The sequence below is a fragment of the Choloepus didactylus genome, chromosome 2, assembly GCF_015220235.1.
Source record: "Choloepus didactylus isolate mChoDid1 chromosome 2, mChoDid1.pri, whole genome shotgun sequence".
Taxonomy (NCBI): domain Eukaryota; kingdom Metazoa; phylum Chordata; class Mammalia; order Pilosa; family Megalonychidae; genus Choloepus; species Choloepus didactylus.
In genome coordinates, this window is record NC_051308.1 from 26,605,902 (window position 1) to 26,631,040 (window position 25,139).

The window sequence follows — 25,139 nt, forward strand, 5'->3', positions numbered from 1 at the left end:
AGTATCTAAGCTGTGATAATAACTACATATAAATTATATATTCTTAGAGATATGTGTTAGAAGGGAAGACGGAAAAATGAAAACAGTTGATTTGTTAGAATGGTGAGATTATGTGCAATTTTCTCTCCGCTTGATTTCTTTTATTATTATAATGTCTGCATAATTTAAGAATGAAAACAAAAGAACAGCTGCCTTAAATATTTTTGGAAGTAAATATAAATAATACATTAATGTGTGAATGAGTAGGAAGTATTTAGTCAAGAAGAGTACTCATAAAATATTTATGAGAATTCACATTTGTATGTGTAAATACAATTATTACAAAACAGCCTTGCCAAGAAGCAGCAGACTCAAAATAAGGCTAGCAAGTCAATCACAGCATGTATCCTGGAAGAAACAAACTATGGTTTGCTATTAGAAGAAAGATGAGGATATGATTATGTAAGAGAGATACTTTTTAAACTTTGACTACCCATATCCCTGAGAAAATAATCTTTCCATGTCCTAATTTTCAGGAGATGATAAAGTACTCCGGCTGTGGCATCCCAATATAAGCACCAAGCCAGTGGGGAAACTTGTTGGACACATGTTCAGTATCACCGAGATTGTAACAAATGAAAAAGATCAACATGTCATCAGCCTTTCCTCTGCAAAGGTAACAAAAAGAAAACAAAACAAAACCCAAAACCAATTTTTTTTTTTACTTGAAATCAATTATTGGAAAACATAAGATACATACAATTTTTTACTGAAACAGCTGATAGTTACTGAGAAAAGTATTGTCAATATCAAAACAGAAATGATGAGCCACTGTTCTCTATTTCTATTGATCACAGCATATTGAAAGAACATGTTTAAAGACAATTAAGTAAAAAGAAAACAACATTGGGAAGACAGCCAATATTATTCTCAATAGTAAAATATTAGAGGCCTTCCCATTATAGAGAGGAACACCACCATTAAATACAGAAAAAATAAGAATTCCTGCTATTGCTGCTATTATTAAAGTGTTTTAAATGTTCTAACCAATTTAATAAAAAAGAGAAAAATAGTTATATATATTAGAAATTAATTATTATTATATTTGGAGACTGAATTCTGAATTATTATATTTGCAATCCCCGAAGATTGTCAGCTTGAAAAATTCAATAACATCAACATAAAATTTTTAGAACAAATAAGTTCAATAAGGTGGCTGGTTAAAATAGCAATTTTTAGAAAAAAAAAATTCCTATGTAAGAAAAATAACTAGTTAGAAAAAAATGGTCAAAAGGATAGCATTCACAAGAGCAATAAATCTGAAATACCTAGGAATAACCTTATCAAGCAATATTCAGTATTAATATTAAGATAACTACAAATTTTTACTCAGGTACTTTAATTTAAGAACATGAATAGAGAGAAATACTATGTCCCTATATAGGAATATTATATAGTAAAAGAAATTCTCCATCAAATTAATCTATATTCTTAATGTTATTCTAGATTATTTAAGTATCAGTTTGCCAAATTTAAAGTCAATGTAAAAATACTTATATACAAGGATATCCTAGAAACTTTAGAATATATAATTATAAGATGGCACTTTCCCTGTCAAATATTAAAACATATTGTAAAGCCTCAGTAAATAAAGCAGTAGTCAATGTAAGATAATTAGTCACATCCATTGAACAGAAGAGAAAATGCACCAATTAGTATATGTGTGTGTGGGAATTTTGCGTAAGATAAAAGTAGCATTTCAAATTGGTGAGTAAAGCATGATTTGTTCAATAAATGTTAGGAAAACCATAAAAGGAAAAATATGTAATCAGATCACCTCATAATACACAGCAAAATGCACTGAATAGGGATTAAAGATTTCAAATGTAGAATAAAAACAAAAGAAGTTCTAGAATTTTCTAGAAGAAAATAAAGATGAATATTCAGATAGTCCTAGGGTAATTCCTAAGCTTAACACCTATGGCTAAAGGAAAACAAATATGACCACATAAACAAACGCTGTAAATTATAGCAATAGCTATATTATAGCAACAGCTATATATATACATACATATTATATATTATAGCAATAGCTATAATTTATCTAATGCTTACTAAGTGCTAAGTGCCAATTACTATGCTAAGTATTCTACATGCACAACTCATTTGATTCTATTAACAATCCTATAAGGTAATTATCCCAATTTTATACATGCCAAGAAATGCGATCTAAATTAGCATGAGGTCACATAGTTACCTAGTAGCTAAGTGTAGACTCCATCCTATGTCTACTCTAGCGCTACTGCCTTCTCCATATGCACATAAAGTTAAAGACATACAGCAGAGGGGGAAAAAATGCAACAAATATGACAGAAGCTGGAAGAATATCCTTAAACAAATAAGAATCTCTAACAAATCAGTAGGAAAAAGGAGGGAGGAGGGGGAGAAGCTTAAGAAAATAGACATGTTTACATACAACTGGTGAGGGCAAAACTGGTAAAAACTTTTTGAGTTTCTATGCTAATAAAATAATCAGGTAAGTCACAAAGGTCTATGTAAAAGGATGCTCACTGCATTATTGCTTACTTATTCTTGGTTTAAGAAAAGAAAAAAGAGAAAAAGAGAAAGAGGGAATTACAAAAAGAGAAAGAAAGGGAAGGGAAGGGAAATGGAAAGAGAAAGGTAAGAAAAAGGAAGAGAAGGAAAGGAGAGTGAGAAGAACTTCAGTGTCTAAAAATAAGGTTTTCACTTAGTAAGCTACAGTACTTCCTTTTATATAATAGGAATATCATATAGACATTTAACATTATATTGATGAATAATGATATGAAAATATCTATACAATATATTAAATGGCATAAAACAGTATGTAAGAAATTAACATATTTTAAAATATGCATTTGTTTATCATATATTATCAGGGATTATTAACAGCAAGATGTTTTAATGATTACCTGGGTGGCAAGATTGTGGATACAGTTTTTTGTTTCCTGTGTTTTTTTTTAATTTTTTTCTTATCTTTTTCCTACAGTAAACATGCATTGCCTTTGTGATAAGGAAAAGTAGCTATTTTTAATTTTTAAAATGATCCTGGAAAGACAGTGAAGGTTTTGTGACACTAAAATGTTTTGAATTGAGATTTGGAGTCTCCTTCTCTAGAGAACGTAAAGGAAAATAAGAGGTCTTTACAGCAAAAGTTTAATGCCATTCATACTCAGAGTGAAGAGACAAACTAGATAACCTTTCCAATTTCTCTTAAATGTAATGGGTCTATTAAGATGTTGAGCATTAAGGCATCCGAGTGGCTCCACTTGGGTAAATTACTTAATATCTTCACTCTCAGTTTCTTTGTCTGTAAAATGTAGTAATACTTAGCCCATGAGGGTGCTATAAAGATTAAATCATTCATTTAGTTATTCAGCAAACAGTTTTTTCTTGAGGGTCCACTATGTGTCAAGGCACTGTTCTGGATTCTAGAAATATAACAGTGAATAAGGCAGACAAGGTCCCTTTTCGCAGGGAGTTTACATTCTAGGGGAAGAGAGAGACAAATAAACTAAAGTTCAAAAGAAACCACTTAGTGAATATAAAACACTGTGATGTGATGTGATGATGTGATGTGATGTGATGTGATGTGATGTGATGTGATTAATCACCTCTGAGGAGGTAACATATACGCTGAAACCTAAATGACCAGAAGAACCAGATCATGAAGATCTGCAAACAGAGTCATTTAGGCAGAAGGAACCAGGCACATACAAGTTTTTGCTGAGGTTGTATTATTATTATTATTATCATTATTATTATTACAGCAAAAACAGCAGATAGGCTTTATACATCTAACATTCCCTCAAATTACTTCATATAAATTAGCTTTCACCACATCAAGCTTTACTAAATCACTCATTATTTAGTTATGTTCCTACTGCATGCCTTTTACTAAGTTTTTAAAACAGAAAGTTTTTCTTTGTTCCTCCTAGTTTTGCAGACTTTCCACCTAGATACTATTTTTAACTCCAACCTTTCAAATTATATTTCTAGTCACAGAGCTCAAGTGTGTAACAGCTAGGTCACATCTACTGCTCCTGAAGAAGAATTGACAAACATTGAAAACCACAGAATCAAATAATAATTTCACTTACTTTCATTTCATTAGCAAAATATATGGGAACTGTGATTGGCAAGCTTCTCAAGTACCACTCTAACTACCAAAAGGCTATTTCTCTTCTTTTCTTCTACAAGGAGGAGAAATACACATGCTTTGATGATTCATAACAGTTTGCCAATGGGAATTTAAAGTTGCTATTTTTCTTAAATTTTCACTTTGAAAGTGATATGTAAGACCTGAGAAAAGGCAAAGCTTGACTAGATTGCAGGTGTGTCTTAGAGCCAGCAGCAAGGTCCTAAAAGCAGATGCCACATTGAAAAGGTCAGAGGAAGTCAAACAGATGGTCAGACATGGACGGCAGGTAGGCTGGGCTTCCTCCTAGCCATAAGATTATGCTACTGCCTCACATCCAGGCACTGTGGGTAAAAGAATGGCCTCTAAAACAGCATAAACTTTAGTTTAAATCCTAGCTTTGACAATTACCAGTTGTGACTTTGGGCAAGTTATTTGAAATGGATGAGAAGGATAATAGAGCATCGTCTTCCCAGGATTGATGTGAGGATTAAATGAGATGATGCAAATCAAGTCTGGAACACAGTACATGGTATACAACCAGTACTTAATAAATGCCAGCAATTGTCAGAAAGGCATGGAGTCATTAGCAGAGGCAGGAGTCTTCTCCCCTGTAGTGGTGATAGAACTTTTACTGATCTATCCCACAGTTTTGTCCTGAACCTCCTTTGTTACTACGCAAACACAGATTAAGGGTGTGGTCTTTGGCATAGAATAGGGTAACTCTCTAAAAAACCATTTCTCTTCCTACCTAAAGCTAATCCCTCCTCTTATGATCTTAAACCAACACTGCCTCATCAAGAATCTTGTTCCTTCAATCATGTTTTCCATTCCTGTTATACTCAATTTCTTCATCTTCCAAGGTCCTTTTCCTCAACTCCAAAGCATACAGTTCTTATTTAGTCTAAAAAAAAAGAAGATTGTGCATATGTAAAACTGCATTTGTTTTCCCCTTCAAATCTTCTTTTCCTGACTTCTGATCTTCCTGTAGCTCTTAATGGTATCATTTGTTTCCCAATGAACCAGGATCCAATTCCAAAGTCACTTGGGACTCTTCTGCCTTCCTAACCCCTTCCTCTAACCAATCTCCTAGCCTCTGAAATGTTTTTCATACCAATCACCTCATTCTTCTTCCCACTGTCACCACCTTAGTTTAGCCCCACCAAGGAGATCCCAGTTGAAGGTAGGGATACTAGGCACTTGTAGTCCTCCCGTCTTCAACCTCTTCCCTCTCCTAATCATCCAAGCATCCCACTGACAAGTTAATCCTCCTCCAACCCAATTATAACCTTGCTAGTGCCTTCTTGCATATTTTCAAAGGCACCTCATGCTTACAAATAAATTTTAAATACTTTGGTCTAGTTTTAAGGTTCTCTACGGTCTGAAACCAGAAAACTTTTCTACTTATTCCCTTTTAGATGTTCTAAGCTTCAACAAAACTCTTCCCCAAAGGCTCTGTACTTTCCCACCTCTAACCAAAACAACTCTCTTCTCATTTCTAACTGTTAATATTCCATCCATCCTTTAAATCTAAGTGAAATATCATGCTCTGCATGAGAACTAAGAGGAATGAGAAATGTGTCCTCTTGAAATAACAGCTGGAGATAGGAAGAAAAGCTGACCCCTGACTTTAAAACATGTTACCTTTATGTTTAGAAATCTGAAGTCTTTCCTTGTATCAGTTCCTTGTGCTTTTTGTGTGTGATTACTGAAGGTCATTAAGTTCAAGGTTTTTTTCCTTACTTTTCAGATAATTGGAAGTATACATGCTTCAGAGCCTGGTTTCACTACTTCTAGCACTTTGCTACCTTTTGTCCTTTCTCTGCTGCTTGGTACATTCCCTGTTGAGTAAACTGTGATTTGCAGCATTCTCAAGAGTAAGAGTTCATTGTTTCAAAACATTCTTCAGAAAAACTGTAGAAAAATTTCCTAGGGAAGACAAATATATTGTATAAAATATGACTGGCCATCAGGAAATTAAAACAAACTAAGAAAAGGGGGTGATGGCACATGCTCTGAGGTTCAGTACTCAACTTGCAATGCTTTTTGCTTATGCACAGGCCTTGGAGTTTACCTCATTTGTCACCCCAGGACAGCTCGTTGACAAACTTCAAAGAATACCCAGTTGATGGTTCTGACCCATGGGAGTTGAACTGCCTCCAAAGACAGCGGGAGAACCAGTCCCTACATGAAGCTGCCATTTGTTTGTGGCTAGTACTCCCTAGTTATAGAACTTTCTATTTATATTAACCCTGAACAACCTGCTGTTTTTCCATCTTCACATAAGATGAACCATGCTGTTTCTGATATTTGCCCTTTGGGGCTATTTCATTTGTGGTTCATATCGTGTTTCCAAGTATCTTTATACTATATTTTATCCTCTAGAATTTCTCTTCCCCCATCTCCAGTTTCCAGACTCCTTGCCCATAACACACACATATTCACGAGCATATCCACATACCCCCACACACACACACACGTGTTCACTACAACATACCTAATGTAACTATCTGAGTATTCTGTTGACATTAATCTTCATTTCTCCACAAAGGCAGTTTCTGAAAAAGCCTGCACTGTTCCTTCACTGGTAAATTGGTTGTATCTCAGGGCTATCCTATTAGGGATCTTGACTTTCTACTGTGTTAATATGGGTCAACCAATAAGTGATCCTCTGCTGTGTGCCTAATATTGTATCAGGCCCTGTATCTTTTGAAATAAAGCATAACTGCCAAAAATCATTGATGACAAAAACTAGGAGTAACAATGACATCAAGTTCTATTCTCCCTGTCATAAAGGAAATTGAACCTAATCACAAAAGCTGGTTTTACAACTTGAAATCAACAAGTCATCAAGCTCAGCCTATAATCATCTCAAAAGACAAGGTTGAATTGGCAATAACAAAACCTAAAATGTTCAGATCCTTTGGTTCAAAAGTTCTGTTCCCTAGAATTTATCATATAGTTATGTTTACACAGCTGTACAAAGTTATATGTATAAAGAAGCTCACTATCACTTTAATAAGAAAATAAAGGAAATAAGTCTAATATTTATCAATAGGAAACTAATTAAAAACAATTATGGAATATTCATACAACAGAATACTATGCAGCCATTTGAAAGAATGAGATAAATCTAAGTAGATAAATATGCCCTAATACAGAAATAAACTCTTTATATATGTGACCACATTTAATGTTTGTGGTAGATTGAGTTATGTACCCAGAAAAAACATGTTTTTTAACCTGCATTCCTGTGGGTGTGAACCCATTGTAAACAGGACCCTCCTTAAGATGTTAATTTTAGTTAAGGTGTGGCCCACATGAATAGGATGGGTCTTAATCCTGATTACTGGAGGCCTTATAAGGAAAAGGCCACAGGGATAAAGAGGAAGATGACAGGACATCATCATGCAAAGGGAAACCTCAAGGACTGCCGCAGCGAGCACCAGAGCACTACGGTCTTCAGGAAGAAAGGAAGCCTTGCCTACACCTTGAATTGGGATTTCTTTTAGCCTCTAAACCATGAGCCAATAACTTCCCTTGTTTGAGCTGACCATGTGTGGTGTTTGTGTTAGCAGCTCAGGCAAACTAAGACAATATTCCTTACAACTACTAGTATTATTCCCCTCACAAGTGTGAAAACTGAGATTCAAAGAAGTCAAGTAATTTGTCTAAGGTTACACAGCTAATAAATGGTGAAGTAAGATTTAACTGAGGTAATCTGCCTCCAGAAGCAGTATCTTTGAGCAATGATTAACTTAAGGAGTGGAACTGGGGAGCTTAGGAGCAATGGTAGGTGGGAAAGGAGACTTTGGCTTATGTACTGCTTGAATTTTTTTTTTTTTAACCAGGTCTTTGGTAATTAATAAGCCATTTTTAAGAAGACCTACTGATGTCAACATCTTATTTTCTATTTGCCAGTTATCACACAGGAAAAATGTGAGAACAAGATAGCTTTAGCAGGTTTCAGTTTCACTTTGCTAAAAAAATATTTTTCTTCCTATGAATCTACTTGCAAGAAATTAAGCAATATATTTCTGCATTTAATTCACTGCACAAATGACATTGACTGCTATTTGCACTGCACTGTCATACATACTGCAGTTTCAAATATACCATGGGTCTATAATATGTTAACTCTCAAAAGAAATCTATAATCTCATACACCTTCATGCTTTTTCAATGTACAACATGTAATCAATTTAGTGACCCTGGTTTGACTGATTTCAGGACTAAAATCCTATTAACCTCTTACAGGAATTGTGTAAAATTAGGAAGAGAGTCCAAATTCTAGCTTCCCTTGACAAATTAGTAAATAGTGAATACCTTATGTCCCTTATTCTTTCTAAATGATATTGCAATTCTAAAGACTTCTTCAGGTGCAATTTTCATCATGGCACCATGTTCAAACTTCCATTAGAATATTACTTACAATACATTATAATTATTTGTCTTCTATCTACTCTCCTGCCTAGACCAACATCCATTCAAGAACAGTAACAGTGCTTCTATTGATAGTTTCCTCTGTAGCACCTGACCCAGAATTCCATAAGTAGTTGATGTATGAAAGAATTTTGAATGTCTTGTTAATGTACCCTTTTTATGTATCTGAGACCAACTCATAACAATCAGATTCTCTGCTCTTGTTGCTCTATAACAAACACCCATCAAGAAAAAAATAAATATTTTATTAATGCATTTGGATAATAATGGTTGGCATAAAGTTTGCAAGAGGAAAAGACAGGAAACATGGTTGAATCAACATAATCCTCACCCCCAAAACATACACATGTATTCTTTTTTTCAAAATTCTTCTGCTGCATCATTAATTTAATTATTCCTCACTAAAAAGCTGCAGGAGAAATCTTTCTCTATTCCTTTGTACTAGTAACTTTAGTTTCCATTTTACCCTCAAAGTTGAGTCAGTAATGTAGATGAATGCTTTTCCTAATGTTAAAAAATTCCTTCTACCTAACCTCTGTATTCTCAATTCAATTGAAAATCATTGTAATTATTTTTCTTACTACCAGAATATGAATGTTTTCTGTAATTTCAGTTTTATATGCACATATATAATTATTACTCATAAACATTCCATTTTGCCACCTCAGGGCTTTTTTGGAAGAAACCACCTGTCCTTTCTGATTTTCTCTCTATATTCTGTCTCCTTCCTAAATGTTTATAGCTTGCTTTCTTCCTAAAGCCCCTCAGCACTCACCTAGCTCAAATTCTATGCTCCAAATCTTTGAACCACTAATACCTAGCATAGGAACACTGTCAACTTCTGGAGGAAATGAGTGGAAGAAGAATAGAATAACTAGAGCCTAATTAATATCACTTCACCCTTTTCCCTCAAAGTAACTGGCATATTATGACCACCTAAAAATAAAGTCAATTGATTATGTTTTCTGAAGCTGTGCTACTTGTTAGTTATTTAATTAAAAAAGAATTAAGGAGTGTCTACACTGGGACAGGCCACTGTAAATTCCTTTTAGACAAAGACAGGGAATGAACAATTAAACAAAGAGACTAAAACCCAACTAACCAACCAAACAAAACAACATGCATTGGATACTAGGAAAGCAGAGTCTAATAAAACATAGTCCCCGCTTCAAGGTTACAGTTTAATGAAGCAGGTCACTGAATAAGTCATCATATTATGATTGCTAATTGTCATTAATATATAGAGGGTATTATGAGGGTCTAGAGGAAGAATATCTAAATTAAAGATGTTGCCAACGGAAGTTGTCCAAAGGAGATAAATTTTTGTTGATTTTTTGTTTGTTTTGACCAAGCACAATGTTTTTATACCATTAGTACATAAGTATCCCTAAACAACATTAATATTATTTTGAATGTTTTAATATACTATATAAATATTGCACCGAATGCATCCTACTGCAATTTCCTTTTTCTCCCTCAACACTTGTGCTGGTTTAAATCTGCTGTGTACTCCAGAAAAGAGAAGGTTCTTTTAAGCCATTCTTGTTGGAGCAGACCTTTTGTGGGTAGGACCTTTTGGTTAGTCTATTTCAATTGAGATGTGACCCAGCCCAGTCAAGGTGGGTCTTAATCCTTTACTGGAGTCCTTTTTGAAGAGGATAAAAACAGTAAAAGCCCAGAGAGCTTAGAGAGAAATGCCCAGAGACATTTGGACACAGCCATTGAAACCATAACCCAGGAAAGAAGGACGAGTAGATGTCACCATGTGCTTTCCCGTGTGACAGAGGAAACCCAGATACCAGTAGCCTTTCCTTAGAAAAGGTATACTCTTGTTGATGACTTAATTTGACATTTTCACAGCCTTAGAATTGTAACTTCTAACTTGATAAATCCCCATTGTTAAAAGCCAATCCATTTGTGGTATATTCCATTTCAGCAGCTTTAGCAAACTGAAACAACACTATATTTTTGAAATTCATCCGTATCATTACATATAGCTCTAGTTCACTTATTTTAACTGCTTCGTGGTATTCTGTTGTATGAATCTGTTACACATTATTTAACCAACTTGGCCAATGAACATTTAGTGGTTTCTCATTTTCTTTATTAAAAATAATGGGCTATAGTCAGCCTTGTCCATCTCTCTTTGTGCATATGTGCTGGCCTTTCTTTGGTGTATATACCCAGAAGTGAAATTCTGTAATAGGAACTACAAACAGATTCAACTTTAACAGGTATTGCCAACTTGCTTTCAAAATGGTTGCATCATTATACATTTCACCAAAGGTATGATATTTCCTGTTTCTTAAAATCTTCATTGACACTTGTCTTTTGAGTTAAAAAAAAAAATTAGGGGCTTATCTTGTAGGTGTAAAACCATATCTTGCTGAGAAAGGACATCTTATGAGAGATTGTCTAGTGGTTAGGAGGATAGATTCAAGCATCAAACTGCTGGGGTTTGAATCTTGACTCAGTCACTCACTAGCTGCTTGATCTTCAGCATGTCACTCAACTTCTCTGGGATTCTTTGTGATTCAGTATTCTCATTTATAAAATGAGGATGATGATAATGATGATGGTGATGATGTCATATCTCAGAGTGATTTTGAGCTTGAAGTTGTGTCTATAAAGTGCTTAGGTTCTCATTGACCAAGAGAGTGGTGTAAGATGCTCAAGAGTGTCATTCCCCCACAGAACCTTTGAACAACTAGCAAAAAGTGGCTAAGCCATATTCCTCAGAACTCCAAAAAATAGTTAGAGTTGCAGTAACAGAGCATGCTGAATCAAGAAGATGTACCTGTAAAAATAATAGTAGGAGAGGAGGGGCAAGATGGTGGCATAGAGAGGTGTGGAATTTAGTTAGTCCCCTGGAGCAACAAAAAAACAACCAGGAACAACTAGTAAATATTCTGGAACAACTGCTGGGGACAACCGTGACTGTCCACATATCATACAGCAACCTGAATTTGGTGGAATGACTGAGATCGCAGCATAAAATCTGTAAGTAAAAACTGCAGAACCGCACCAGGAGTTCCCTCCCGCATGCCAGGACACCCCTACCCCCATGGCAGATTGAGCCACAAGACCTCTATATAGGAGAAAGCAGCATTCTTGGAGCAAGAGAATATAGTTCAGCCTAGCTCCAACTGGGGTTTTAATTAACAAATGTGGACTCCTAAATACAAGCTACAAACACAGACAAGCCCCTAACAAGCAGCAAAGTATGCTGTCACTCCCAGTGAGAGGAGGTGGGGCTGATGGGGAAAAAAAGTTAAAAAAAAAGAAGGAAAAATACAGAGGCTTTTAAAGATGACTGACCTTAGAGATCCAGAAAATGCCTGTGCCCCAGGAAAGGGAGCCTAGAACACCAGGTGCTCTCTCTAACTGAGGGCAAAACTGGGAGGCATGCACTGGCTCTGAAAGGGGGGCTTTCTTTCTCTTTTTTTCTCTCTCAACCCGAGTGGCTCAGTGGAGAGATCCTTAGCCATTTTCAGTTAGCAGCACTCTGACCCAGACAGGGGTGGAGTTAACAGAATCAGAGAGACAAAGGAGTAATTCACATGAAGAAGATAACTCCCCAGGAGGGGTATCTTCCCTAAGAGGAAGGAGGTGAGGCCCAGCTCTAGTGCTGGCCCTCCCTTTAGAACTCAGACCCCAGGGCCTGCAGAAAAACAGTCAAAACAGAAACAACCTAAGCAGAGAATTAAAAGGGCCATGCTGCCTTACACCAGTCAGGAGAGACAGGCTGACAGGTACCACCTGCTGGGCAGGTTAGGAAAAGCACAGTGGCTAGAGACCTCACAGGAAAGTCTGCCAATCTTCTAAGACACACCCTCAGGGAAATCTGACACTGAATATAGACCCCTCCAGAGATCTGAACCCATTCTGGTCTGGGAAAATCTGATTTCAGTAACCAAGGAAACCAGATGCCTAGACAACAGAAAACTACAAATTACACTAGGAAAAATGTTATGGCCCAGTCAAAGGAACAAACTTACACCTCAATTAAGATACAGTTGAGATACTGTTTCACTTTAATGAAATAATCAATTAAAGATTTTCAAAGAAATATGCTAAATCAATTCAAAAACCAGATCAATGAGTTCAGGGACGATATGGCAAAAGAAATGAAAGATATAAGGAAAACAATGGGTGAACATAAGGTAGAAATTGAAAGTTTGAAAAAACAACTAGCAGAATCTATGGAAATGAAACGCACAACACAAGAGACAAAAAACACAATGGAGACATACAACAGCAGATCTCAAGAGGCAGAAGAAAACACTCAGGAACTGGAGAACAAGACACCTCAAATCCTACACACAATGGAACAGATAGGGAAAAGAATGGAAAAATATGAGCAATGTCTCAGGGAATTGAATGACAACAAAAAGCACATGAATGTACATGTCATGGGTATCCCAGAAGAAGAGAAGGGAAATGGGACAGAAGCAATAAAAGAGGAAATAATCAATGAAAATTTCCCATCTCTTATGAAATACATAAAAGTACAGATCTGAGAAGCACACCATATCCCAAACAGAATAGATCTGAATAGACCTATGCCAAGATACTTAATAATCAGATTATCAAACATCAAAGACAAAGAGAGAATCCTGAAAGCAGAAAGAGAAAAGTGATCCATCACATACAAAGGAAGCTTGATAAAATTATGTGCAGATTTCTCAGTAAAACCAATGGAGGCAAGAAGATACTGAAAGAGAAAAGCCACCAACCAAGAGTCCTATATTCGGCAAAACTGTCGTTCAAATACGAGGGAGAGTTTAAAATACTCTCTGACAAACAGACAATGACAGAATTTGTGAACAAATACCTAAAATACTTGCTCTACAGAAACTACTAAAGGGAGCACTACAGACAGATGGGAAAAGACAGGAGTGAGAGGTTTGGAACACAATTTTGGGTGATGGTAGCACAACAATGTAAGTACACTGAACAAAAATGACCATGAGTATGGCTCATAGAGGAAAGTTAGGAGCACGTGGGACACCAGAAGGAAAGAGGAAAGGTAAAGACTAGGACTGTAAAACTCAGTAAAACCTTAGAGTGCCCAACAGTTGTAATAAAATGTACAAATATGTTTTTACATGAGGGAGAACAAATGAATGTCTACCTTGCAAGATGTTAAAAATGGGATGGTATTGGGGAAAAAAATAAAATCAATGCAAACTAGAAACTGCAGTTAACAGACACATTGTATTTATTGTAACAAACAAAATATACCAAAGCTAAATGCCTATAAAAGGGGGGCATAAGGGAGGGGTATGGGACTCATGGCATTGGTGATGTTGTCTGACTCTTTTATTCTACTTTAGTTTAATTCTATGTTTCCTTTTGGTGCTTTTTAACTGTCATTTTTTTTCTTTCTCTTTTTCTTTTGTCTCTCTACCTTCTTTGACTCTTCCTCCTTCTTTGTTGAAGAAATGGAGATGTCCTTATATAGATAGTGGTGATGGAGATGAATGCATAAATACATGATTATACAGGGAACCATCAATTGTTTACTTAGGATGGAATGTATGGTGGGTGAACAAAACCATCTTAAAAAAATGGGTTGATGAAGAAACCTTGAGGGCACTATATTGAGTGAAATAAGTCAGACACAAAGGGACAAATATTGTATTGTCTCACTGATATGAACTAATCTTAATAAGTAAACTATATATAGACATGAAATATAAGTTACCAGAAAATAGAAGGAGGCTAAAGAATGGGGAGCAGTTGCTTATTAAGAGCAGAATGTTCAACTAGGTTGAACTTAATATTTGGAAACGGACAGAGGTGACGGTGGCACATTATTGTGAGAATAACTAACAGTGCTGAATGGTGTGCAAACGTGGTGGAAAGGGGAAACTTAGAGTCACATATGTCACCAGAAGGAAAGTTGGAGGTTAAAAGATGGGAATGTATAAAACAGTGAATCTTGTGGTAGACATGTCTGTGATTAACTATACAAATATTAGAAATCTCTTTCATGAGCTAGAACAAATGTATGACACTATGACTAGAAGTTAATAATAGAGGAGTATATAGGAGAAAATATAACTATTGAAAACTATTTACTACAGTCAGTAGTATTTTAACATTCTTTCATCAACAGTAACAAATGTACTATACCAATACTATGAGTCAATAATGGAGGAGGGCGTGGTTAGGGGTATGGGAGGATTTGAGTTTTCTTTTTTGTTTTTATTTCTTTTCTGGAGTAATGAAAATGTTCTAAAAATTGAAAAAAAATTAATTGTGGTGATGATGCACAGCTGTATGATGTACCATGGGCAACTGATTGTGCACTTTGGATGATTGTATGGTATGTGAATAATTTCAATAAAATGGAATTAAAAAAATAATGGTAGGTGAAGATCATGGCACCCATGCTAGAACTCTCATCCACACCCTCCTCAGTGGATTTGGAACAAGTCTGTGTTCCCACTGTAATTCCCTGGCCCTGTTCCAGAGGGAGCAGAGTAACCCCTATGCACAAAATATGGTGCTGTGTGTCTGTGTCAATCTACTGGGTGGCAGGCTGAAAGACTGACCTGGAAATTCAATCTTGGGTCACTCTTCCAGAACTTGATATACAGGCAGAAGCAGCTTGCAGAGAGCTAAAACAGTGTAAGAAACAATTAAGTCAAAGTGACTTGGAGAAAGGATTATCTGCTACAAATCATTCAATAGAGCATCCCAGAGAAGGAGAAAGTTTCTTTCATAGGGAATAAAGGGGGTATTGGATTCTTCTACATGGGGGATTCCTGAGGCCAGGATCAAGCACAAGCCCAGGAAAACATTCAGGCTCAAAAAAGACAGAGAGGACCCTGCACTTCATTTTTGCCTTGGGCTGATCTTCTTGACAGGAAGACTAAACTCTGAAGGAGAGCAACAGCCAATACAGAGCCAATTTGTAAAGACTGTGAAAGGTGTTTTGGGGGTTGGTTTCTTTGTTTTTCTTGACTCCTGGCACTCAAGGAAATCTCTATCATATCACTAGCTGGATACAAACTTAAGGGACAGTCAGCTAAGGGACTAAATCCTAGAGTCAACACTTTAAAATAATAAAATGTATACAGTGCAACAACAGATTAAAAGACAAAGAAACAGAAAATAATGGCTCATCCAAAGCAACAAGATTTAAGTTCAGAAACCATCAGTGAAGAAGGCCAGACTTTAGACATACCAGACAAAGATTTTTTTTTTTTAATGACCCTCAATATGCTCAGGAACTTAAAGGAAAACACAGGGAAAGGACTAAAGAATATCAGGAAAATAATGAACAATATGAGAATCTCAATAAAAACATAGAAAATTTTAAAAGAAAAGAAACAGAAATACTGGAGTTGAAGACCACAGTAACTGAAATGAAAAATTCCCTAGAGGGTTTCAACAGCAGATTGGAATTGAAAGAAGAAAGAATCAAATGAATTTGAAGACAAGACAATTGAAATGATACAGGCTGAGGAGCATAAGAAAAAAAGAATAAAAAAAGTAAACAGAGCTTAAAAGAGCTGTGAGACTCATTATGCATGCCATTATATATTTGTGGGAGTACCAGAAGAAGAAAGAGAGAAAATGGCTAAAGGAATATTCAAAGAAATAATGGTAGAAAACTTCCTAATAGCACATTAAGAGAATTATGCACCATGACCAAGTGGGATTTATCCCCTATGTGCAAGGGTGGTTCAACATAAGAAAATCAGTTAATATACCACATTAACAGAATGAGGAAAAAAAAAAAACCTACATGATTATCTCAGTTGAATCAGAAAAAGCATTTGACAAAATCCATCATCCTTCCTGATAAAAGCACTAAGAAAATAGGAATAGAAGGAAATTTTCTCAACATGAGAAAGGACATAAATGAAAAACCCACAGCTAACATCATACTCAATGGTGAATGACTGAAATCTTTCCCTCTAAAATTAGGAACAAGAAAGGGATGCCCACTGTCACCACTGTTCTTCAACATTGCACTGGAAGTTCTAGCTAGAGCAAACATGCATGAAAAAGAAAAGGTATACAAATTTGGAAGGGAAGAAGTAAAACATTCCCTATTTGCAGATGACATGATCCTACGTAGAAAATCCTGAAAAACCCACAACAAAGCAAATATAGCTAATAAATGAATTCTGCAAGGTGGTGGAGTACAAGATCAATGCACAAGAATAAGCAATGTTCCCATAAACCAGTATTGAACAATCTAAAGAGGAAATTAAGAATAAAATTTCATTTACAATAGCAACTTAATCAAATATCTAGGAATAATTTTAATGATGGATGTAAAAGATTTATATTCAGATAACTACAAAAATTACTAAAAGAAATCAAAGACCTAGATAAATGGAGGCACAGTCTGTGTCCATGGATCAGAATATTAAATGTGGTTAGGATGTCAATTCTATCCAGAGTGGTTTACAGATTTAATGTGATCCAAATCAAAGTTCTATCAGTCTTCTTTGCAGAAATGGAAAAGCCAATCTTCAAATTTATATTGAAGAGTAAGGAGCCCCGAATAGCTACAACCATCTTGAAAAAGAAGAACAAAGTTAGAAAACTTCACAGTGCCCAATATTAAAACTTATTACAAAACCACAGTAATAAAAATAGTACAGTACTGTCACAAGGACAGACAAGTAGACCAAAGGAATTGAATTGAGAGCTCAGAAATCAACCCTCACATTTATGACCAACTGATTTCTTTTAATTAAATTCAGTTTTATTGAAATATATTCACATACCATACAATCATCCATGGTGTACAATCAACTGTTCACTGTACCATTATATAGTTATGCATTCATCACCCCAATCTATTTTTGAACATTTTCCTTATATCAGAAAGAATCAGAATAAGAATAAAAAATAAAAAGTAAAAAAAGAACACCCAAATCATCCCCCCCCCATGCCACCCTATTTTTCATTTAGTTTTTGTCCCCATTTTTCTACTTATCCATCCATACACTGGATAAAGGGAGTATGAGCCACAAGGTTTCACAATCACACTGTATGACCAACTGATTTTTGACAAGGGAACAAAGACCACTCAACTAGGAAGGAATTGTCTCTTCAACAGATAGTGCTGGGAAAACTGGATAGCCATATGCAAAAGAATGAGGACGAAGGTAGACCCTTACCTCATACCATATACAAAAAAATCAACTCAAAGTGAATCAAAGGCCTAAATATAAAAAAGCAAAACTATAAAACTCCTAGAAGAAAACAATGGGCAGCATCTTCAGGACATTGTTTTAGGCAATGGTTTGTTAGACTTTACACCAATAGCACAAGCAAGATAAAAAAATAGATAGATGGGACTTCACCAAAATTACAAACTTTTGTGCATTAAAGGACTTCATCATGAAAGTAAAAAGCTAACCTACAGAATGGGAGAAAATATTTGGAAATCACTTATTTGTTAAGGGTTTAGTATCCAGAATGTAAAAAGAGATTCAACTCAACAACAAAAAGACACACACCTGATTTAAAAATGGGAATAAACAACTTAACAGGCACTTTTCTAAAGAAGATACATGAGTGGCCAATAAGTACATGAAAAGAAGCTCAACATCATTAGCCTTTAGGGAAATGCAAATCAAAACCACAATGAGATACCAGATCATACCAACCTGAATGGGGACCATTCAAAAAAATAGAAAATAACTAGTGTTGGAGAGGATGTGGAAAAATAGGAACATTTGTTCATTATTGGTGGGGATATAAAATGGTGCAGCTGCTGGGCCAAACAATCTGGCACTTCCTCAGGAAGTTAAGTATAGAATTACCATATGACCCAGCCTTCCCATTTCTAGATATATACCCAATGGAATTGAAAGAAGGGACATGAACAGATATTGGCACACCACTGTTCATAGCAGCATTATTTGCAATTGCCAAAAGATGGAAGTATTCCAAGTATCCATCTATAGATGAATGGATAAACAAAATGTGGTATACATATTATTCAGCCATATATAAGGAATGAATTTCTAATACAACTGACAACACAGATGAACCTTGAAGATATCATGTTGAGTGAAATAAGCCAGACACAAACAGACAAATGTTATATGATCTCACTGAAATGAAATAATTAGAATCAGCAAATTCATACCATCAGAAACTAGAATATAGGTTACTAGGGACCGGGGTTGGGGTAAGGAATGGGAAGTTAATGCTTAATTAGTACAGAGTTTTGTTTTGGGTGATTGACAAGTTTTGGTAATAGATGGTGGTGATGGTAGCACAACATTGTGTATGTAATTAACACCACTGAATTATATATTTGAATGTGATTAAAAGGGGAAATTTTAACTTGTGTATATGTTTTTAGAATAATAACTTAAAAATATAGGACTATACAACACAGTGAACTCAATGCAAGCTACAGACTATAGTTAATAGTAAAATCATAATAAAATTGTTTTATCATTTGTAACAAAGTTACTGCACTAATGCAAAGTGTTAATAATAGGAAAAACTGCGTGTGAAGGGGGTATATTAGAACTCTGTATTTCCTGCATGATTTTTCTGTAAACCTACAACTTGTCTAAAAAACTTTTTTAATTGCTTAGGACACTGCCTGGCACATAAGTGCTGTGTAAAAATCAGTCAATGTCATTGATTTAATTTCCATTAGCAGTGATGTTAACCTAAGTTGTGTCACATACATTTTTTTGTGTGTTTTTTGTTGTGTATATGTGTCCATACATTTGTGTTTTGTCAGGCTTCCCCTCTGGGAATTGCTTCCTCATATCCAATTATTTTTCTGTTGGGTCATTTGTCTCCTATACATATTATTGACATATAAGTTGTTTGACTTATGTTCTAATTACTAACTCTTTGTTACTTTGTAGGTATTGCTTTGGTTGAGCAGAGTTTTAAATTTCAATTTAGTTAAACTTATCAAAATTTTATGGCTTTTTTTTTTTTGTTCTTGTTTAAGAAATCCTTTCAACTCCCAAGTACATAAAGAGATCCTCTATATTTTTCTGAAAATTATAATTTTCTTTTATATTTAGCTTTGTCTCTTTCTCACACACACACACACACACACACACACACACATACATACTTGTTCCTCTCATCTATCTTCTTTCCTCTACCTAGCCCCTTGGGACCCAGTCCAGAAATAGATCTGCCCTCTAAACCAGAGGTCACCTTGGATTCGTTCCTGGTCAGAGATAGTCCTCCCCTCTCACTTGTCTCATGTCTTTCTAAAAACTATACCTCCAGATGAAATAGAGCACAGACGATCTTCTTTAGACTCCTTTTTCCGAATTGGAGACCTCTGCTCTTGTCTCTGTCGTCCAGCAGTGAATGTGGAGTATTTTCAGTCCTTTCCAAAGACCACACCTCTGGCTGCAGCCCACTCCTTGGTTTGTACTTTTCTCCTCTTTGGATCTGGGGAGATACATATCTTGCTTTTGAGGCTTGCTATTTCTTTTTATTTTCTCTTTTCATATGTACTCTATCATTTCTCTGTTTGGAGAAGTGTGTTCTGGATTGCTAGAGCTGCCATCATGCAAAATAGCAGAAATGGATTGGCTTTTATAAAGAGGATTTATTAGGCTACAAATTTACAGTTCTAAGGCCATAAAAAAAGTGTCTAAACTAAGGCATCGACAAGAGGATACTTTCCCCAAGGAAAGGCTGATGGCATCCAGAACACCTCTGTCAGCTGAGAAGGCATGTGGCTGGAGTCTGCTGGTTCTTTGGTCCCAGGTTTTGTTTCAAAATAGCTTTTTCCAAAATGTCTCTGGGCTTCTTTCTTCTCTCCTCTCTCTCAGCTCCTATGCGTCCTTGCTTCTTTCTCCCAGGGCATTTCTCTCTAAGCATCTGGGGGTCCTCCCTTAGCTTCTCTGGGGCAAACTCTGGGCTTCATCTCTTAGCATCTCCAAATGTCCCTCTGTCTGCATTTCCAAGCATCTCCAAGCATCAGCATTGTGTCTGCTCTTAGTTTCTCTTAAGTACTCCCTGAATGGGTGGGGCCACACCTCTATGGAAATAATTTAATCAGAGTCCTCACTCGCAGTTGAGTGGGTCACATCTCTATGGAAACATTCAATCAAAAGGTCACACCCCAATCAAGACTAATAAGTCTAGCCCCACAAGATTGCATTAAAGAACATGGCTTTTCTGGGGGACATAATATATCCAAACTGGCACAAAGTAGTACATCAAGAAGTAAACTTATTGTACTATCATGACCTGAACCCAACAACTACCACTTCCCTAAAAACACAAAAAATACCCTGATGAAGAGAAATAAGAAGAAATAAAATATAATTACTCTATTGAGAACTTCACAGATTTTAAAGCATATTCATATCAATTCAATGAGATGTAGAGTACTGTTATTATTGTGTCTGTGCTGATTTGAATCTACTATGTACCCCCACAAAAGCCATGTTCTTTTAATCTAATCTTGTGGCTAGGCAGACCTATTGTGGGTGGGATCTTTTGATTAGATTATTTCCATGGAAATTGGAATCCCGCTCATTCAATGTGGGTCTTAGTTTACTGGAGTCTTTATGAGAGTTCACAGAGAGAGAGCGAGTGAGCTCAGAGATGCTTAGAGAGAAAATTCCTGAGACATTGTGGAGACAGCCACTGAAATCAGAACCAGAAGAGAAGCTAAGAGATGAAATCCAGAGTTTGCCCCAGAGAAGTTAAGAGAGGACCCCCAAATGCTTAGAAAAAAACACCCTGAGAGAAACAAGCAAGGACACAGAAGCTGAGAGAGAGAAGCTAAGACAGAAGCCCAGAGACATTTTGGAGAAAGCAATGGAAACCAGAAGCTACCCCCAGGAGAGGCCCAGCAGACTCTGGCCATGTGCCTTCCCATGTGACACAGGGACCCCAGATGCCATCAGCCTTTCTTCAGAGAAGGTATAGTCCTGTTGATGCCTTAATTGGGACATTTTCATGGTCTTAGAACTGTATACTTGTGAACTAATAAGCCCCCACTGAAAAGCCGATGCATTTCTGGTATTTTGCATTTTGGCAGCTTTAACAAACTGGAACAGTGTCCATTCTAGAAATGAGAAAACTGATACTCGGACAGTTTGATTGATGTCCTAGAACTGAAACCCAAATCCTCTTTTGCTTATTACATTATTCTCTTCACTATCCACAATTCAGAGTGTGCACATACGCAATGAAAGGCTGCCAATCATGAACATACATTGGCCAAAGCAAGAAAATCAGAAACAATTTACATAGACATAGAGTTCTTTGACACTCTTGAATTCTACTTTCCTGTCTCTTCCCTTACTGGTCTCTCATTCCAGGCTTTGAACCTAAGCTCATAAACTGTCCAAAATATTTGTTTACTGTATGATGTAAAAGACTTGTAAGGTTCAGTCATCTCCCCCAAATATTTGCATTTTTACTAGAACAAAGGAAATAAATTCCAATTGTACAAGTTCTAAGTAATACTAGCCTATAGAGGATATACATTTAAGCAAATGCCCCTCACTACTGTCTCCTAAATCACATCTTAAACATCTTTATTCTTACATAAAAACCTCCTACCTTAGCAATAATGAAGATTAGAACTCAATTGACATAAAGAGTAAAATATACATTATGAAAGTGCCTCAAATTAGAGGTCAGTATCTCTGTTAACAAAACTACTTATTAGAGTTTAAATGTAGTTTTCTGAAATGATCACCTGCTTACTCATCAATAGTAATAACTATTATGAAAATATTATTTAAAGCTGATGCATGGCTAGGAAATGTAATCTTGATCAAATCATACTTTATCTGAAATTCAGTCACTGTGTAACTTCCTTAAGAGCAGAATAATGAAGACTAAGACCAGTTATTTAGGTGACAAATTATAAACTTGACCTAGTTTTGCTAAATTTGTACTTCTTTGGTTTTTCTATTTTCTTGTATCAAACCAAGTTATATTTGAGTAATTACATATTCTTACTATATACACATCACCCCAAAGAACTGTTTTTTATAATCTCTTATCTCTGGGTAGGAAAAATAGAGCAGTCCTTAGAAATCTCACTAAGATATTCCCATACTCGTAAGTCATGAAAGAGCAAATTGAAACCGTCCATCAAAATAGAAATCTTCTCCCTATTTTCTAATCCATAATGGAATGAGAGATATGTAATTTAAATTAAATTTTAAGTCAGGATCAATCTTTCTCTATTCCTCCAAATTCTTAAAGAATACTTCCCTTCTATAATGATAGAAAAATCCAGTTCCTAAATGTATACCTTTAAGCTAAGTTTTAATCACTGCTTCTATTCTCTTCTGATATAAATGGACAATAATTGAACCAAGAATCTATTTGGAATTTAGCAACTGTGTAGTAATCATATAGATGAAATATGTTTATAAAAGCATAGTTTAGACTCTGAAAATGCTCTACCTAAATATCTTCGGTGGGAAATATAAAGTATAAGAAGTGTTGAACTGTGTCCTTTATTCTCACAGGTTTTCAGAGTATGGGATATACAGACACTTTCACTATTACAAGTTTTCCATGACAGACAGGGAGGACCAGGAGACATGCAGATTTACTCTATGGTATATGATTCCAATCATGGAATGCTTATTACAGGTAAGTTTATCCAATGAATGTCAAATGAAAAGCGTATCTTAATTTTTAATCTTTATTTAAAAACTAGCACCTGAGTTGTAACTAGAAGAAAAATGAAACTTGAAAGAGAATTTATAAAGTCTGATTCTCCAAAGTAGATATTCAACTCTATTCCACTTTTTCATATCATTCTCTGGGTGGAGGAAGCGTGTCATTGCACTTCTCTGAAAATACCAGGTCAGTGTTCTAGGTTCCTGAACCCAGGAAGACATGGCCAGGGTTAAAGCAGGGACATGAAAGGTAACCTGTTATTAACTATAGGGCAAACCAAGCACCCACAGTCAGCTCTGTTTTGACTCACTGGAGGAGAAATATGATCCTTTCTTAGAGAGGAGCACCAGCATGCTGAGTCAATGCCTGTTTTCTTCAGTGAGGCAATTTGGCACCTTACTTTCTGGTACTAAGGCAGTTAGGAAGGAGGGTGCTGGCCACCCCCACCCCCCACCCCCACCTGCCTTTGCTTCTTGTCAAAGAATAATGGAGAGAGAAAAGGGAGTCTAGGATGAAAGATCCACAGTGCTGATGCTAACGGATTTGTTGTCTCCTTCTTTGTGGCCTCTTCGAAAGAAGCGTCTACTAAAGAGAAAAGGGACTCTGCTGAGCACTTAGCTTGAACAATGTTCATATGCATACCCTCAGGCTTTAGATGAAAAATGAACAATATTAATAGTAGTTCCTCCTTCTGGAACGCCAACCCAGAATACATTTTCTAAGCATTTTTCCCACTGACCACCTGCTCTGAGTCCCTGTGGGATTAATTAAGGCAGGGAAATGGTTGTGCTATCTCTGCTGGTGGAGAATATAATTATTTTTAACCATTTTTTTTTCCTTGCTGGGCTAGGAGTGAACAAGCACTTCATGCTCAGTAGATAATTATTCACCTTGCAGAACAGAACTCAATTCTAGTTTTAAGCAACTCTTCCTCTATTATTGCTTCCTTTAAAAATAACATCCTAATGACTGCAGGTGAATTTTCTCTCTTAGTTTCTCAACTAAGACTAACATTTCCATCATATTATCAGAGTAACTAATGATCAAATAGCAAGACAGAAAAAAAAAGAGAGAAAGCAAAAAGAAAATCAAGATTTCCTCTCAATTTTAGGTAATTCTGCAAAATAAAGAGCTCTGAGTATGGCTTGATCACTAAAATTGCATACATTGATTGCAGCTATCAATTTGACATCAGAATTACATAAAATCTCTCAGATTTTCGTTTTATGCTTTGATTCAAACGAAGCAGTCATACTAGTCTTCTAAACCTGAATGACAGTAACACCATATTCTGAAAATGCTTTTTTAGAATATGCTGTTTCTACTGTCACTGTTCTTACCATAATTACTCTGATTAGGACATCTACCATTTGTATAGTTATTTACAAGGTGCTTTCATATGCCTTATTTCATTTGATCTGCTCAACCACTACATGAGGTAGGAATTATTATTTTCTTATTTTAAAATGACAAACAGTTCAACTGATTAATAGACACACTGCTGAAAAGTAGAGCTGGGATTCTATTTCAAAGCTGTGATTCCTGAATTCACATTCTTTATCTGCACATTCATTCCAGAGTGATATTGTAACTAGTAAAAAATATAGAGGATTTCTACACGCTCAAAAGCATGTGTGGTTTGGTTGATGTCAGTCCTGAATGTAATTTTTAAAAATCTACCAAGTAGCAACAAATGTAATTTTTTTTAGTTAGAGAAGTTGTAGGTTTACAGAAAAATCATGCAGAAAATATAGAGTTCCCATGTACCCCAAACATGCACACATATTTCCCTATTATTAACAATTTGCATTTGTGTGGTACCTTTGTTACAGTTGATGAAACAATACTATTATAATTATGCTATTAACTACAGTTCATAGTTTACATTAGTGTTCACTGTTTGTATTGC

At 35.8% G+C, this 25,139-nt stretch overlaps 1 protein-coding gene across 1 annotated transcript in view; it reads left to right on the forward strand.

The window, feature by feature from the left end:
- WDR64 (WD repeat domain 64) overlaps nt 1-25,139 on the forward strand; it is a 181,907-nt gene that overhangs the window by 89,516 nt on the left and 67,252 nt on the right. Inside the window, 2 exon segments of the mRNA XM_037811156.1 lie at nt 516-655; nt 23,074-23,200. Of these exon segments, the coding sequence (XP_037667084.1) occupies nt 516-655; nt 23,074-23,200 (267 nt within the window).